At 37.1% G+C, this 16,483-nt stretch overlaps 1 protein-coding gene across 1 annotated transcript in view; it reads left to right on the plus strand.

Annotated features, from left to right (window-relative positions):
* LTN1 (listerin E3 ubiquitin protein ligase 1) overlaps positions 1 to 16,483 on the plus strand; it is a 65,229-nt gene that overhangs the window by 34,811 nt on the left and 13,935 nt on the right. Inside the window, exons 15-24 of the mRNA XM_060010428.1 lie at positions 350 to 494; positions 957 to 1,143; positions 2,998 to 3,157; positions 4,094 to 4,198; positions 9,082 to 9,224; positions 13,056 to 13,191; positions 13,392 to 13,536; positions 14,452 to 14,665; positions 15,149 to 15,386; positions 15,720 to 15,794. Coding sequence (XP_059866411.1) covers positions 350 to 494; positions 957 to 1,143; positions 2,998 to 3,157; positions 4,094 to 4,198; positions 9,082 to 9,224; positions 13,056 to 13,191; positions 13,392 to 13,536; positions 14,452 to 14,665; positions 15,149 to 15,386; positions 15,720 to 15,794 — 1,548 coding nt within the window. The remainder of the gene's footprint in view (positions 1 to 349; positions 495 to 956; positions 1,144 to 2,997; positions 3,158 to 4,093; positions 4,199 to 9,081; positions 9,225 to 13,055; positions 13,192 to 13,391; positions 13,537 to 14,451; positions 14,666 to 15,148; positions 15,387 to 15,719; positions 15,795 to 16,483) is intronic.

Consider the following 16,483-nt stretch of genomic DNA (forward strand, 5'->3'; position numbering starts at 1 on the left):
GCATCCAGAGCTACTGGGGTTGGGTTAAATCTTTTTCTGATTATCATACTCTTTTAATGGAATAAAGTAGCTATATTTCAGAAATATCTGATCTGAAATAGGTCATTCACCTTCTTTCTGAACTAGAAGCAGCACTTGATTTCAATTATAAAATGTTGGATAAAATCCCCTGTTTGATTGTGTGTAAGTCACGAGGGGAGGGTGGAGAGAGAGACGATTTACTTTTATTTTGAATTGTCTTTTTTGTTCATTAAATACCCTATCTTCCGTAGGGTATTTAATGTATACCAGGGTATTCAAATTGGTTATAACATAACTGTAGTGGTTAAGTTATTTGCATTATTTTCAGTCTTCAGGTCCTCTTGTCTGCTGTTGATGATTTGCTAAATGCGCTTCTAGAGAGTGAAGATACTTATCTTCTGGGAGTTTATATAGGAAGTGTAATGCCAGACAACAGCGAATGGGAAAAGATGAGACAGTCTCTTCCTATGCAGGTATGTTTGAGATTGGAGAGTACTTATTTTATTCTGAAGTTTGGATTTCATGCAAGCTTAAATATTTTAATTTTATTCTGGGGAAGAAAAAAAGTAAATGAAATGAGTATCTTACTTTGCGTTTCTGCCTTTGAATGCTCCTGTGTTGGGTGTTTGCTGTTTGCAAGTTACCAGTTGACACTTGGCAGTTGCCATGGTACAAGGTAAATAAGACCTTGTTCTGTCCTGAAGGGATCCTAAAGAAACACACACGTTGATAATTTCTGTTCGTAGAAACCAAACTTCTAGGCTTCTGTGGTTTTACTAGTAAACTAGCAATAGCTTCATTTTTGAAGTTATTCTAATAACATTTTGAAGATATTTTAATAACTTTATTTTTGTTCGCTTCTTAATTGCAGAAGTAGTAATTAATTGAACTATTGAATGCTTTTGTGTATAATTTAATGTATTCTTTTTTTATAGTGGTTGCATAGACCTCTTTTAGAAGGAAGACTGAGTTTGAATTATGAGTGTTTCAAAACAGATTTTAAAGAACAAGATACAAAGAAACTTCCCAGCCATTTGTGTACTTCAGCATTATTGAGCAAAATGATATTAGTTGCACTGAAAAAGGAAATAGTCCTAGAAAATAATGAGCTTGAGAAAATAAGTAAGTATATATGAGCATTCAGATAAATACATATAAACCTTGAAGTAATTAAAATGTAATTTTGAAATAATTTTGATTATACTTCAATCTAAATCTTTAAAGAATCAAAAATCCTCAGCTCCTTTTAATTATTTTAGCAATGAGAAACTTGAGGACACTTAAGAGATGAATGTTAAATTGCAAATCAAATGGAATCATACTGAATATCTTGCTGTAGTCTTGTTAGCAATAGAGCAGAGTTTGATATAAGATGTTACTCTAGTTGGCATGACATCAATATAAGCGCATCCTATGGCACATAACCCTAAAGAAAATGGTTAAGTGAGTCTTGTGTTTCATCAAGGATTCTGAATTTTCAATTAACTTTGAATCAATCTACCCTTGTATAGGGCAATAATTTTTTTTCCCAGCAAGTGGAGCTTCAAATGTTGAATTTCAGAAGGATTTAAAAATTCCCCCATTCCAGGAAATGGTGTAGAATTGTAGGTAGCAGTGTGACCTGTACAAAATGGCCTGAAAGGACTTGCATAATTCCTGTATCAGTTTTGATTGTGAGCCCTCAGCTGAGTACAGTTACTAGCAGAGGAGAATATTGTGCTCTGTGGAAGAAAGCTGGAACACCTCTCGTGGTGAGCGAACTCCACGTGCAGTTGAGGTCGAGGAGATTAGCCTGCTCTTTACTTTACTCATAGAGTGAATCTGTCCAAAAACAACAATGGAAATTAGAGTAATAATTTTTGTTGTTTTTCTTATCTGGAACTTGCAAGGGATGGGATTTGATTTTTGAACGAGGTTTCAAGTCTTCTAACTCCAAAATCCATACCTGGCTTTATAAAAGAGAGTTGTGACTAATTATGTATTGAAAACCTGTGACATGCCAGGTTTTGTGATACTTGGTCATTTACTTCTCACAGTAGTCCCGTGAGGTAGATTTGTATTATCCTAGCTGATAACGATGTGTGCAGCTCATTTGAATCCAGACTAGTCTGTCACCTAGGCCCATGCCCTGTGTACTAGATCGTGCCCTCTCCCATTTCTTTTTTCTTTTTTTTTTTTTTGCGGTACGCGGGCCTCTCACTGTTTTGGCCTGTCCCGTTGCAGAGCACAGGCTCCGGACGCGCAGGCTCAGCGGCCATGGTTCACGGGCCCAGCCGCTCCGCAGCATGTGGGATCTTCCTGGACCGGGGCATGAACCCGTGTCCCCTGCATTGGCAGGCGGACTCTCAACCACTGCGCCACCAGGGAAGCCCCTCTCCCATTTCTTAACACATTGACTTGAACTTCTCAGGTCTTGGGTCACTTAGTTGTTTATCCTGGATGCAACTTCTTATCATTTGTGGCAAAAATAGTAGGAAGATTCTTCCAGTATCTCTCTCTGATAACTTAGGTTACTGTCACATTCTTAACTAATCAGAAAAGGGACCAAGTAATGTTTGGGAGAGGAGTGATATTTTGTATTAGGTATTCTCAGCTTTCATTATAGTTGAACATCAAATAGTTGAAAATCAGTTCATAGATATTGATTGATTGATTGATTGGCTGTGCTATGCGGCATGTGGGATCTTAGTTCCCCGTACTTGAACATCAAATAGTGGAAAATCAGTTCACAGATTATTGATTGCTTGATTGCGCTACGTAGCATGTGGGATCTTAGTTCCCCGACCACGGATCAAACCAGTGACCCCTGCATTGGAAGTGCAGAGTCTTAACCACTGGACCACCAGGGAAGTCCCAGTTCATAGATATTTTGAAATTAGTGGGCATAACAATGTTAGGGAATGGGGGGGACAAGTGAAAACAGTTCAAAGGTCTGTTCACAAAGTATACTCAATAATGTGTTGTCCATTCTGTTAGTTGCAGAACTGCTCTATTCATTGCAGTGGTATGAAGAATTAGACAATCCACCTATTTTTCTAACTGGATTTTGTGAAATGCTTCAAAAAATGAATATTACATATGATAACTTATGTGGACTTGGTAATACTTCTGGCCTTTTACAGCTGTTATTTAACAGGTAAGAATCTCTTTCAATTTCCATTTTTTTATGACTGTTTTGCTAGTTTATGGCTTGTGTCTTTAAAATGTAAGCCCACTTCATGCTAATCTTTGAATCAGAGAGTTTATCTAAATTAATCCCAATTCTTAATGATAAATACTTTGTGGATACTAAGTACTTGATTTACTCTTCTGGTGAGATATTTGGACTTTGCCTGTGTTATTAAATCCATAAATACATTCAAGGGCCAGATGACAATCCTGTAGAAGTTATTTTAATTTGACATATGTAACCCATCCTTCCACTACTCTAAATTTAACCTTTTACCTTGCATGTTGTTGCAGGTGTGTCTTAATATCATAACCACAACACCCTCTCCCCTAGACGAGGAAGTAGGTATGAAAACAGAGTTATTGTAGAGGTTATAGCAGTTTGATGGTTAGCTCATTGAAATTACTGTGTTGAACTGCTCTCTTGAAGAGTTTTTCACTTGCCTGTAGTATTTTTCGTATGCTTTGCAGTATCAGAGGCCCCAGGCTGAACAGGTCTTCCTTTCCAGTCCCACTCTACATACTTGACACTCAGAACTTTCCTCAGTGGATATCAATACCTCCTTGCTTTCTCAACTTCAACAATCCTCGGTGTCCTCTGGGATATGTCCTCTTTCCAGCTGCAACCTCTGGTCCTCAAGCTTAATCTTTAAGGTCATCTCCCCTATTGGAACTTGAGGGGCTTTGGGATTGCCTTGGATGAGAGCTCAATATCAACTGTAAAGGAGTTTCAGAAGTTAAGTTCCCAATCCTTTTGGTAACAGCAGTTGTTTGGGTGCAGAAGTGCTGTGTGAATTGATACCCTTACAAGGTGATTTATTTAGTTCTGTATAAGGAATCCAGGTAAGCATTGTTTAAAACTCTTAAGTACACTTTAAAAACGGAATTTTTTTTCCTCTTTTAGATCCAGGGAAAATGGCACCCTTTGGTCTCTTATTATTGCTAAGTTGATCCTTTCCCGAAGTGTTTCATCTGATGAAGTAAAACGGCATTATAGGAGAAAAGAAGGGTATTCTTATTGAAAATACTTTTACTTTGAAATTTATTATGAGTGGTCACTTTGGCAACCCCAAACTAACAAACAGTCTCTAATGAGTCAGGAAAACAAGACTTAGGAAATGAGGAAATTAAAGAAAATGAGACTTAACAATTTAAATTGCATTAGGTTGCGACACGTCTTTTTTTTAATAAGCATTTTTAACCTTATAACATTTTGTTGAGGAATTTTATACGTGCTTTAAATAATTAACATTTCATAAACATGTTCTATTTTCCCCAGAAATCTCTCTGGTAAAATCTATCTTTTCCCCTTCCCTATCCTTCTTGCATCATTTTATTTTCTAAATGGAAATGATAAGGAAAGTTACTTACTCTTAACTTTATTCAATATCCTGTGATAAGCCATAATGGAAAAGAATATGAAAAGAATGTATATATATGTATAACTGAGTCATTTTGCTGAACAGCAGTAATAAACACAACATTGTAATTCAACTGTACTTCAATAAAAAATAAATTAAAAGAACTAAATTAAAAAAAAAGGTTACTTACTCTTAAATAAGGATCATCCTATTGAAGAATATTCTAAAAACGCAATAAATGTGTTCTTAAGACAAATAGTGAGGTTGGACATACTAGAGATGTACTAGAGTTGATCATACTAGAGAAGCTGAACATTCGGATTAAACACCTAGCTGAAATTTACCAAGAGGCATTTTGAATTTACTGATTTACCAAGAAGAATTCAGAAATTGTGTGTGTGTGTGTGTGTGTGTGTGTGTGTGTGTGTATGTATTCTGGTGCAGTAGAGTTGTAAGCTAAATTTTGATATTTTTAATCTTATTTAAAAATTTAAAACTATATTTTAGAAGAATTTATATATATATAAATTTATTTATTTGGCTGCATTGGGTTTTTGTTGCTGCACGCAGGCTTTCTCTAGTTGGTGATGAGCATGGGCTACCCTTCATTGTGGTGCACAGGCTTCTCATTGTGGTGACTTCTCTTTTTGCAGAAAACAGGTCTAGGTGCACAGGCTTCAGTAGTTGTGGCACGTGGGCTCAGTAGGTGTGGCTCGCCGGCTCTAGAGCGTGGGCTCAGTAGTTGTGGCACATGGGCTTAGTTGCTCCGCGGCATGTGGGATCTTCCCGGACCAGGGCTCGAACCTGTGTCCTCTGCATTGGCAGGTGGATTCTTAACCACTGTGCCACCAGGGAAGTCCTAAATATATTATTTTGAGTTCAGTTATTAATGTGGATTATAGGTTCACATGCAATTATAAAAAATACAAAGAAATTCTGTGTACCTTTCATTCAGTTTCTTCCAGTGGTACCAGTTTGTATAACTTTAGTACAATTTCACAACCAAGAGAATGGCGTTGATACAATTCACTGACCAAGTTTACTTGCACTCACGTGTTTGTGTGTGTGTTCTGTGTGGGTTACCACCACCACATTGCAAGCTACAGAATAGTTTTATCATAAGGATCCCCTATGTTACCCTTTCTTGCCTCAGCCACCTCCCCTCTTACCATTCTCCTCACCTCTGGCAAACAATAATCTGTTCTCTATATAATTTTATCATTTGGGAATGTTATATAAACAGAGTCATATAGCATATGATCTTTTGATGTTAGCTTTTTTTTTTAAGTAATTTAATTTATTTTTGGCTACGTTGGGCCTTCGTTGCTGTGCGTGGGCTTTTTCTAGTTGTGGGGAGCGGGGGCTACTCTGCATTGCGGTGCGTGGGCTTCTTATTGCAGTGGCTTCTCTTTTTGCAGAGCACGGGCTCTAGGTGCGTGGGCTTCAGTAGGTGTGGCTCGCGGGCTCTAGAGCGCAGGCTCAGTAGTTGTGGCACACGGGCTTAGTTGCTCCACGGCATGTGGGATCTTCCTGGACCAGGGGTCAAACCCGTGTGCCCTGCATTGACAGGCAGATTCTTAACCACCGCCACCAGGGAAGTCCTGATATTAGCTTTTTTTATTCAGCATAATTTTTAATATTTTTCTGATTATAAAAGTCATAGGGAATTAACTAAATAACTATTAAAAGTAATTGCAAATGAGATGGACATATACTTGACATACAGAAGTCAATATCTTTCTTATTCACCAGTAATAATCAGTTAAAAAAGGGCATAGGAAAAAAGAAATTCTGTTCACAATGACAACAAAACTGTAAATACCCAGAAATAAATTTAACAAAAATTTAAAATTGTAAAACTTAAGATCACAAAAGAAGGTGGGAAGATACATTATAAAAATTGTTGTATCTATAATTTCAGTGTAATGTCAATCAAAATTTCAGCACCATTTTTTGAAAAACTTGACAAACTGTTCTAAACATAGTATGCATTTGAAGGAAGAAAATGCTTAAGAATAGCTGGGACATTTATGAAAGAGAAAAGTGAAAAGGACTTGCCCTACCAAAATAATAATTAAGCACTATGAAATTGGTGAACACGCAGATCACTGGATCAAAATAGAGTCCAGAAACCAGTCCACACATATATGAAAATTTAGTTTTTGATACAGGTGGTCTTTCAAATCAGTGAGATGAGTCAATAATAAATGACATTAGGAAAATTGGACATGTGTTTGAAAAAAATTGTGAGACCCACTCCCTTACATTATACATAAAAGTAAAGCCCAGATGAAAACTAAATGTAAAGAACAGACCTATAAAAGTATTAGGGGAAAATGAGACTGTATAATCTTGGCATGGGGAAGATCTTAAGCAAAGCACAAACCCAGAATCCATAAAAGAAACAATAGATACCTGATTTTGTAAAAACAAAAACCTTTGTGCCCATCAGCAGATAAATGGATAAACAAAAATGTGGTATATACATATAATGGATATAGTGGAATATTATTCTGCCTTAAAAAGGAAGGAAATTCTGACATGTTAAAATGTGGATGGGGAGGGTGGGCGGGAGACGCCAGAGGGAGGAGAACGGGGATATTTGTATATGTATGGCTGGTTCACTTTGTTATACAGCAGAAACTAACACCATTGTAGAGCAATTATACTCGAATAAAGATGTTAAAAAAAATGTGGATGAACCTTGAGGACATAAGCTCAGTGAAAACAGTCACAAAAAGACAAATACTGTATGATTCCACTTATATGAGGTACGTAGCATAGTCAAATTCATAGAGACAGAAAGTAGAATGATGGTTGTCAGGAGCTGAAGGGAAGGGAGATGGAGAGTTCTTAATTAATGGATAGAGTTTCAGTTTTGTGAATGAAAATGTGGGGATTGGTTGCACAACCATGTGAATGAACATAACACTGCTGAACTGTACACTTTAATATGGTAAATTTTACATAATGTGTACTTTACCACAATTTAAAAAGAAAACTTCTGTATGATAAAAGTACAGTAAGCAAAGGTTAAAGGGCAGGTCGCAAAATGGAAGAAAACACTTGCAAATTAATAAAGAATTAATATTCATAATATATAAATAGCTTCTATTAATAAAACTATTCAAATTGAAGAATGTGTCTAGGACTTGAACAGGTAATTCATAGGTGAAATAGGCAAAGATAATTCATTTATGAAATGTGAAATACGAAAGAAATACAAATTAAAAGTAGTATATTTTATCTACCATATTGCCAGGAATTAAAAAGAGTCATTAAGTGTGTAGCAAACCAAGCTTGTACATTTTTAGTGAAAATGTAAATTGATTATGCTTTTTTGAAAAGCAACTTGAAATTATCAAAATATAATACACTCAAATCCTTTGATTTTGCAATTCTACTTCCAGGAATCTAGCCTGAAGAGGTATTTGCACATATGCAGAATAGTATCTGCTCGAAGACAGTTATTACAGCATTATTTGTAAGAGCAAAAATTTTGGGGGAAAAACCTAAATGTCCACTAACAGGGAAATAGTTAAATTATGATAGTGTGGAATATTGGGGGGTTTCTTTTTTAATTTATTTTTGGCTGCGTTGGGTCTTCATTGCTGCGCACGGGCTTTCCGTAGTTGCGGTGAGTGGGGGCTACTCTTCCTTGCGGTGCGCAGGCTTCTCATTGCAGTGGCTTCTCTTTTTGCAGAACACGGGCTCTAGGCACTCGGGCTTCAGTAGTTGTGGCACGCGGGCTCTGTAGTTGTGGCTCACGGGCTCTAGAGCGCAGGCTCAGTAGCTGTGTTGCACCGGCTTAGTTGCTCCGCGGCACGTGGGATCTTCCCGGACCCGGGCTCGAACCCGTGTCCCCTGCATTGGCAGGCAGATCTTTAATCACTGCGCCACCAGGGAAGTCCCTGGTTTTGTTTTTAATCTAGTTATATAGCTTTAAAGTGGAAAGAATGGACTTCCCTGGTCCAGGGAGGATGGGAGGGAGGCTCAAGAGGGAGGGGATATGGGGATATATGTATATGTATAGCTGATTCACTTAGTTGTACAACAGAAACTAACACAACGTTGTAAAACAATTATACTCCAATAAAGATATAAAAAACAATCTACAAAGTATATAAGTGGCAAATAATACAAAACTTAGGTAAATAAAACCCAACTATATATGCACATATATGAATATCAGTTCATACAAACAACATGCAACTGGTACTCTTTAAATTGAACCAGTAGACTCTTAAAGAGAGCATAATCATGTATAATTTAAAAAAATTATACATGGTGAAAGTTATTTTAAAAATTAGAAACATGTGAAAAAGAGAAAGAAGCAGCAAAAAATAATTATCCACAGTTCGTCATCCAGACTCAGCAAGTGTCAGTCTCTTTCCTAGTTTCTTTTTTTTCTCTACAATTATTTTATATAGTGGAAATACTAGTCTTTCTGAATAGTCTGAATAAGAAGAATTTTCTGAAATAACTATTTAGGATAAATATAATTCATACCTTTTTTTTGTTCTTTAAACAGTTTTTTTCCACTAACAGAAGGTAATATGCATACCATTCAAAGTCTCTGTCCATTTTTGTCAAAAGAAGACAAGAAAGAATTCATTGCTCAATGTATACCTGCCCTTTTGGCCTGGACCAAGGAAGATGTTTGCAGTATTAATGGTTAGTTGCTTGGTAATAAATATTTCACTAATTATTGCTTGAGATGAAAGAAGTGTTTCTTAATATCTAAATCCAAATCTAGCAGAGATGAATTATAGTTAATTTTTTCCCTAGTTTATACTTTTGCTATATAACAAGTTGACTCAGTAGGACGAGTGTCATTGGAGAGTGGCTGTTACCATTTTGCAGGTCAGAAATGCTGCTGCCTTACGGGAAGATTCATAACCACAGATATCCTCTAATCATTTCTTTTCCATGTATAGCTTATTTTAGCTGTGCGTCATCTCTCCCTAGTCAACCAGTGATTGAACTTACAAAGGCAAAAGAGGGAACAGCTTTTGTTATGTTTTAAACTTTTCGGACATTCTGTACTCTATTAGTTCATTTGCTTATTAATTTAACAAGCACTTACTGACCCTGGCTATGTGGCAGTTCCTTTTGTAGAGAAGGTAGACATAAAGTTGTATGATAACTGACGTAGCAAAAAGATGTCATATGTGTGGAAGTGCAGAAAAGGAGTTTTCCACTTTGCTTTGAGGTGTTCTGGCTATTTCACAAAGAGAAATATTTCAACGGAGTGATGAAAGATAGTTTTCCATATGGACACGACTGGGAAAGGTATTCCAGGTACACAAAAACATAGGAGAATGTAGATAGTTCATTTTGGTTGGCATTTAAGGTAGAAAGTTGGGGACAGAGCTGTTAGGGTTCACAAGAATATGGATTTTTGAAGAACAGATCATAAAGGCCTAGTTTTGTCAGTTATGGAGTTTGGACTTTAAGTGGTAGGAGGTAAGGAGCTATTGGCCCAAGTTAGATAGGAAGGTAGTAAGACTATCACATTTACGTTAGAAAGATTATTTTGACAACTGTGTGAAGGGTGAATGTGAGAGAAGAGAGATTAGGGGCAGAAGACTAGGTAGAGAGCTATGGGAATAATCATGATGAGAGATAAGAGAGCTTGAATCAAGGCACAGATGGAAAAGAGATGGAAATGAAAGATGCAGGAAGTAGAATTGATGGGGTTCTGTGATTATATTTCTGGATTGGGTATATGGAAGTACCTTTAGGCCTTATAGGAAACCCTATAGGAGACTTGAGTATTGGAAGGAGCATGGGGAAGGAGTATACAGGGAGCTAATGTTGAGTTTCAGACACATTAGGTTAAGGGGTCTTTGGAATAAATACTAAAATGGAGATTGTCAGTAAGCAATAGACTATTGGCTGGATGGAAATACTGCTTTCAAAGTTCATGTCATGTAGGTGATAGTATAACCTATAAATGAGTATGAGCTTGTTTAGGGAGATTGAAGAGTGAAAAGAACATCAAGGGATCACCAGTACATAGATTTAATAGGTATGTGGATGGAGGCACATTTGAGAATAAGGACTAAAGAAAAAAAAAGATAAGCAAAAGCAGAGTTTTAGGTAATATTCATCACCCGTTAAATGCCACAGTTCAGCCATTGGCTTTGGCATTGTTGGAATGAATAGTGGTGAGAAAATGGGAGCAGATAGTCTGTTCTGCGTGTTTGGCAGAAAGGGACTTTGAAAGAGGTGAAAGCTGGAGATGAACACAAGGTCAAAGGGGAAATACATGTGGGGACGGAGGGGGAATAGAAAATAGAGACGGAATAACTGATGATAGCTCCCACTGAGAAGGTGAGAGGGGAGGGCATGTAGGGCTGGATCTAGAGCAGTTAGAAGATACCAACCACGTATAGGTGGAGACAAGATAAGGAGAGGTGTAGGATGGACGCACATGTAGGTATAGAGGGGGTTGGGAACTTCATGGCTTCATGTCTCTTTAGGTCATTTAATAAGTAAAAACTGGATTGTAGATTTTAAGAAGGGTAGGGAAAGTTTGAAATAGTGGAAGAAGAATATGTCCATCAAAGAACATAATGAAACAGAATTGCCTTGATAGCACAAAGGGCCAGCCGGTGTCAAAAATAAACTTTTGTGGCATTAAGCTTTACCGTTGAGCTCCCTTATGTAGTTAAACTGTGGGATTAGGTTGGGATTTGCAGTTCTGGAACAGGGATACAGTTGAACTTATTGTGCATGGAAGAGAGGATTACCTGATGGAGGTGTAGGTTATTTCTCCAGCACGGGTTATAACTGAAGGATGGCAGAGAGGGGGAAGGGGCAGGAGACAGGACCGCGGTGCCACACAATTATGTGCTGTTCGCACAGACCAGAGGTGCCCAGCTGTGCAGAGGCCAACAGGAAGGGGAATGTTTTTAAGATTTGACAGTCAATTTTGCTCTTCCAGCCAAAGTGACAAAACAGAATTAGCTAAGAAATGCTTTTCAGTTATTAGAAAATCAGTTGTTTCTGATTGAACTTGAGCCTCTTCTATTTTGTCAGGAAGATTTTTTAAAAAAATTCTTCCTCAGCCTTTAAAGGAAGATTACGTTGTTATTAATTAATTAATTTTTGCTTTTTTCCTTGGTTCCCATTTACCTGCAGGATAAAATCCTAAGTCCTTAGTTTGGCCTATAAGACATTTTACAATCTTACTGCAACTGATTTCTCCGGTTTTACCTCTTTTGCTTCCATCCTGGACCCTGACCACGCTAAATTCTCATGAATTTTGAACACTATACTTTCTTACAACTTTGTGCCTTAGCATTCCTTGGAGTGTCCCTTTTCTAGGCTTGCAGACTTTGATCTTTTGATAAATCCCAGTTCACACACCAACTTTAGGAAGCCTCTTCTGACTCAAATCTGATTTCCTGTTCTGGGCTCTCAGTTTGTGTCCATATTATATTCTAATTTGTTTTTAAGTCTGCCAATACTGCTAGATGAGTCCCTTCAGAGACTGGACTTTGTTCAGCTTTCTCTCCCCAGCATCTAACAGTGTACCTTGTATTCACTCATTTATTTGTTCTTCTTCATTTAATCAGTCAAAATAAATGTCTCTGGATCTCAAGCATCATGCTAGGGGGACATAGGCTAGTGGTAAGTAAAACAGACAAGGTTCCTGCTTTCACGGAGCTTACTTTCTAATTAAGATAATAAATAAGTAAACATGTACAGCTAGGGAATAAGGTCAATAATATTTTAACAACCTTGTATGGTGATGGATGGTAACTGGTCTTACTGCAGTGGTGATCATTTTATAATGTATAAAAATATCAGAAAAGCTATGTTGTATACCTGAAACTAATATAACATTATTAATTTTAATAATAAAAAAGTAGAGCTCCTCCCCCCAAAATAAATAAATAAACAAACAAGTAAACATTAGTGCTATAAAGGCAACAAATAAGGGATATTAGAGAAATGAGGAGGTGCATACTTTGTATACTTGGGAATTTCAGTGTGGAGGCAGTATTTAAGCTGAGAGTTGAAGGATAAGGAGCAACCAGGGATACTAAAGAGTAGGGAACTCTTAAGAACTTTCCAGACATAGCAGATGCTTACTGAGTGAATGTATGAATTATGAAATAGGATGTTCTATCTTCCAACTTTATTTAACTTAGCACTCTATCTAGGGTTTGTTTGTTTTTTGAGAGGTAGGTATGCTGAATAAGTACTATACTTAAGAAAACAAAAAAGTAGCATAGGTTAGTTTAATGCACAGTATCATTTACTTGCTTCCCAGCTTCCCCTCCAAACTTTCTTTTCTGCACTGGGTGTGGAGACAGGGTCCCTGCCCTGTGGAGTTTATAAGCTCATTTGTTGACTCTTTCATGTAAGCCCTAATTTTCAGGGTTCTTAACCTGGACACTTCTGAAGAAAGTTTTTAACCTATCTCAAAGTAGACTTTCTTTTTTATAGTAGCAATACAATTTAAAACATTTTTAATTTTTTATTTTGCTTTAGGAGGTTTTGGACATCTCGCCATTTTCAATTCTTGTCTGCAAACCAAAAGCATAGATGATGGAGAGCTATTACATGGTATATTAAAAATTCTGATAACCTGGAAGAAAGATCATGAAGATATTTTTCTTTTCAGTTGGTAGGTAATACTTTATACAGTTTTTTTCCCTCTATTTATGATGTGGACTGAGATTATGTATCTTATAGTCACAGTTTTGTAGAGCAATAAGATGGTAGACATTTCAGTCAGTCTATTGTAAATATATGAGATTTAAATGTTTCCAATTGAATGTCTATATAATTCTTCACTGTTTTGTTTTGTTTTTGTCTTTATCACAGTAATCTGTCAGAAGTAAGTCCAGAGATACTCGGTGTAAATATAGAAATAATCCGGTTCCTTTCCCTATTTCTGAAATACTGCTCATCTCCTTTGGCAGAGAGTGAATGGGACTTCATCATGTGCTCCATGTTGGCTTGGTTGGAGGTAAATTAACCTGCTGGGTCATCACAGCTACTGGGTCTTCGTGCATATCTGTGTACCAGAACTATTCGCTAATCTTCTTCAAGTAATGATTGTAGTTAGCTCCTTTGCAAATGTTTAAACACTTTATAGATATGTTCCACACCAGCTACTACTTGACAGATCAGTAAAATGATTGAGGTTTAATGTCTGTCAAAATCATTCAGTAACAAATCTGCTAATTGCTTTTAAAATGTTCTCTCCGTTAGCTCATCCTGGTATAATATTTGCAGTACAGCCCATTAAGGTTTTATCTTTTCATGACAAGTTTTTAGGTCTTTTGGTTCTAATTAAATTATTCTTAAAATGTACTGTTTCAGTATTGCCAGAGTAATGCATTAAAGATTAAGCAAATTCAGAGGGAATTAGTGTTCTTTTTATGACCCAAAGCAACCAGATGTGTAATACTTATGGGCTGTCACATAGCAAGTCAGTCAGAGTTGAATTTGTCTGAATCTCTGCTTTGCCTGCTGTCAGCTGTGTGGCTTAGAGTATTAAAGTTTACCTAGTTGAGCCTCAGTTTCCTTATTTTAGAATAGTTTAACAATACCCAATTACTAGGGCTCCTATAGGGATCCTGAGAAGATTATAAATGTGCTTTTAATGTACTCAACTTGGTAAATGGTAATTGATAATATTTTCTTTCATAGTTTTAGAAATAAAAAACATTTTAGAATAAATGGATTGATTCTACCGATAATTCCTAATATTTAGTTTTGAAACGAAGTTATTTTGATGTAAAATATATAAATGTCTTCTGAGACTATGCATTTCACCTGCTTCTTTTCAAATTTAGAGAAATGAAAGGGACTTTTCTTTATTGCCTTGATTTGTAGTATTCTAGAAGTCTGCTTACTTATTTAATTTTTGTTTCTTCAGACAACAAATGAGAATCAGACATTGTATTCTGTTCCACTTGTACAACTGTTTGCCTGTGTCAGCTGTGATTTGACCTGTGAACTCAGTGCTTTTTTTGATTCCACAACTCTGGATACCACTGGCAGTCTTCCTGTAAATCTAATCAGTGAATGGAAAGAATTTTTTTCTCCAGGCATCCACAGTTTGCTTTTACCTCTTTTGGTGACTGTTACAGGCAAGTGAAAAAGGGAATAATAGTGAGATTCATTGAAAATGACTTGTTGAAAAGTTAAAAAAAAAAAAAAACAACTCTGGATGTTTAAGTCACACAGTACAAAATAGTAAAAGAGCCAGAGAGAAAGCTTGGCATCTCAGAAGCATCGTATATGCTTCTGCTTTACAGACAAGAATTGAAAAATGGCAAGACATCCGAAGACCATTGAAAATTAAAATAATACTAATTCAGATAACAAGAATAGATTTTTTTAACTCACATGTCTTTTTTTTTTTTTTTTTAGGGATGAGATAATAGAAGTCATTAAATAGTTGAGATTATCTGAAATATATATTCAGTTCATGTTTCTAGTTAGGACTGCTTTAATGTTTGTCAAGTTTTTATTTCATTTTCTTAAGTAACATTTGGTTGTCTGTGAATGGGTCAAGCTGTATTACTCACTTTGTTTTGGGGTATGAATATTTCTTTCCTTTTTGTCATCAGGAGAAAGCAAAGATACATCTGAAACATCATTTCAGAATGCAATGCTGAAGCCCATGTGTGAAACATTAACTTATATCCCAAAGGATCAGCTATTGAGTCAAAAACTCCCTGCAAGATTGGTTGCTGGCCAAAAAACAAACTTGCCAGAGTATCTCCAGACTTTGTTAAATACATTAGCCCCATTACTCCTTTACAGAGCTCGGCCTGTGCAAATTGCTGTTTATCACATGCTATACAAGTAAGAATTCTTTCAATTGAATCAGTGTCGTGGTGTTCTAAAAAAATGGAATATATATTTAGCTTTAACTTTTAGTCATTAAAAAAAGTCACAGTTAAAACAACAACAGAGTAAGCTTGACTATGCATTTCAATAACAGGGATGCCAAGTTTTTGATCTTTTAGGTCACTGTTCTCCATGCACAGTTTACATTTAGATAGTCCTGGCCATAATGGGTTATTTCAGAAAAAACTCAGTAAAAATACTCATTACAGAATAAGTATTGGTCTTTTTGCTTTTAAGCATGATTTAACAATGAACCATTTAATATAATTTAAATATTCTAACTTCCAGATTGATGCCTGAATTCCCACAATATGATCAGGATAATCTAAAGTCATATGGAGATGAAGAAGAAGAACCAGCCTTGTAAGTTTTTTTTAATACAAAGCTTCTTTGACTTACGGGGTTATATCCCAATAAAGTCATTGTAAGTTGAAAATTGTGTTGAGTCAAAAATGCATTTGAGGGCTTCCCTGGTGGTGCAGTGGTTAAGGATCTGCCTGCCAATGCAGGGGACACGGGTTCCAGCCGTGGTCCGGGAAGATCCCACATGCCGTGGAGCAACTAAGCCTGTGCACCACAATTACTGAGCCTGCGCTCTAGAGCCCGTGAGTCACAACTACTGAGCCCGTGTGCCTGGAGCCCGTGCTCCCCAACAAGAGAAGCCACCGCAATGAGAAGCCCACGCACCGCAGCAAAGAGTAGCCCCCACTTGCCGCAACTAGAGGAAGCCCACATGCAGCAACGAAGACCCAACACAGCCGAAAATAAATTAATTGATTAATTAATCTTAAAAAATTCATTTGACACCCCTAACCTACCGAACATCAGCTTAACCTCACCTACTCAGCCTCAGAACACTTTACATGAGCCCACAGTTGGGCACAATCATCTAACACGGGGACTTCCCTGGTGGCGCAGTGGTTAAGAACCCACCTGCCAATGCAGGGGACACGGATTCAAGCCCTCGTCCTGGAAGATCCCACATGCCGCGGAGCAACTAAGCCCGTGCGCCACAACTGCTGAAGCCCGCGCGCCTAGAGCCCGTGCTCCAC

This window comes from Delphinus delphis, chromosome 4, assembly GCF_949987515.2.
Source record: "Delphinus delphis chromosome 4, mDelDel1.2, whole genome shotgun sequence".
Lineage (NCBI taxonomy): Eukaryota > Metazoa > Chordata > Mammalia > Artiodactyla > Delphinidae > Delphinus > Delphinus delphis.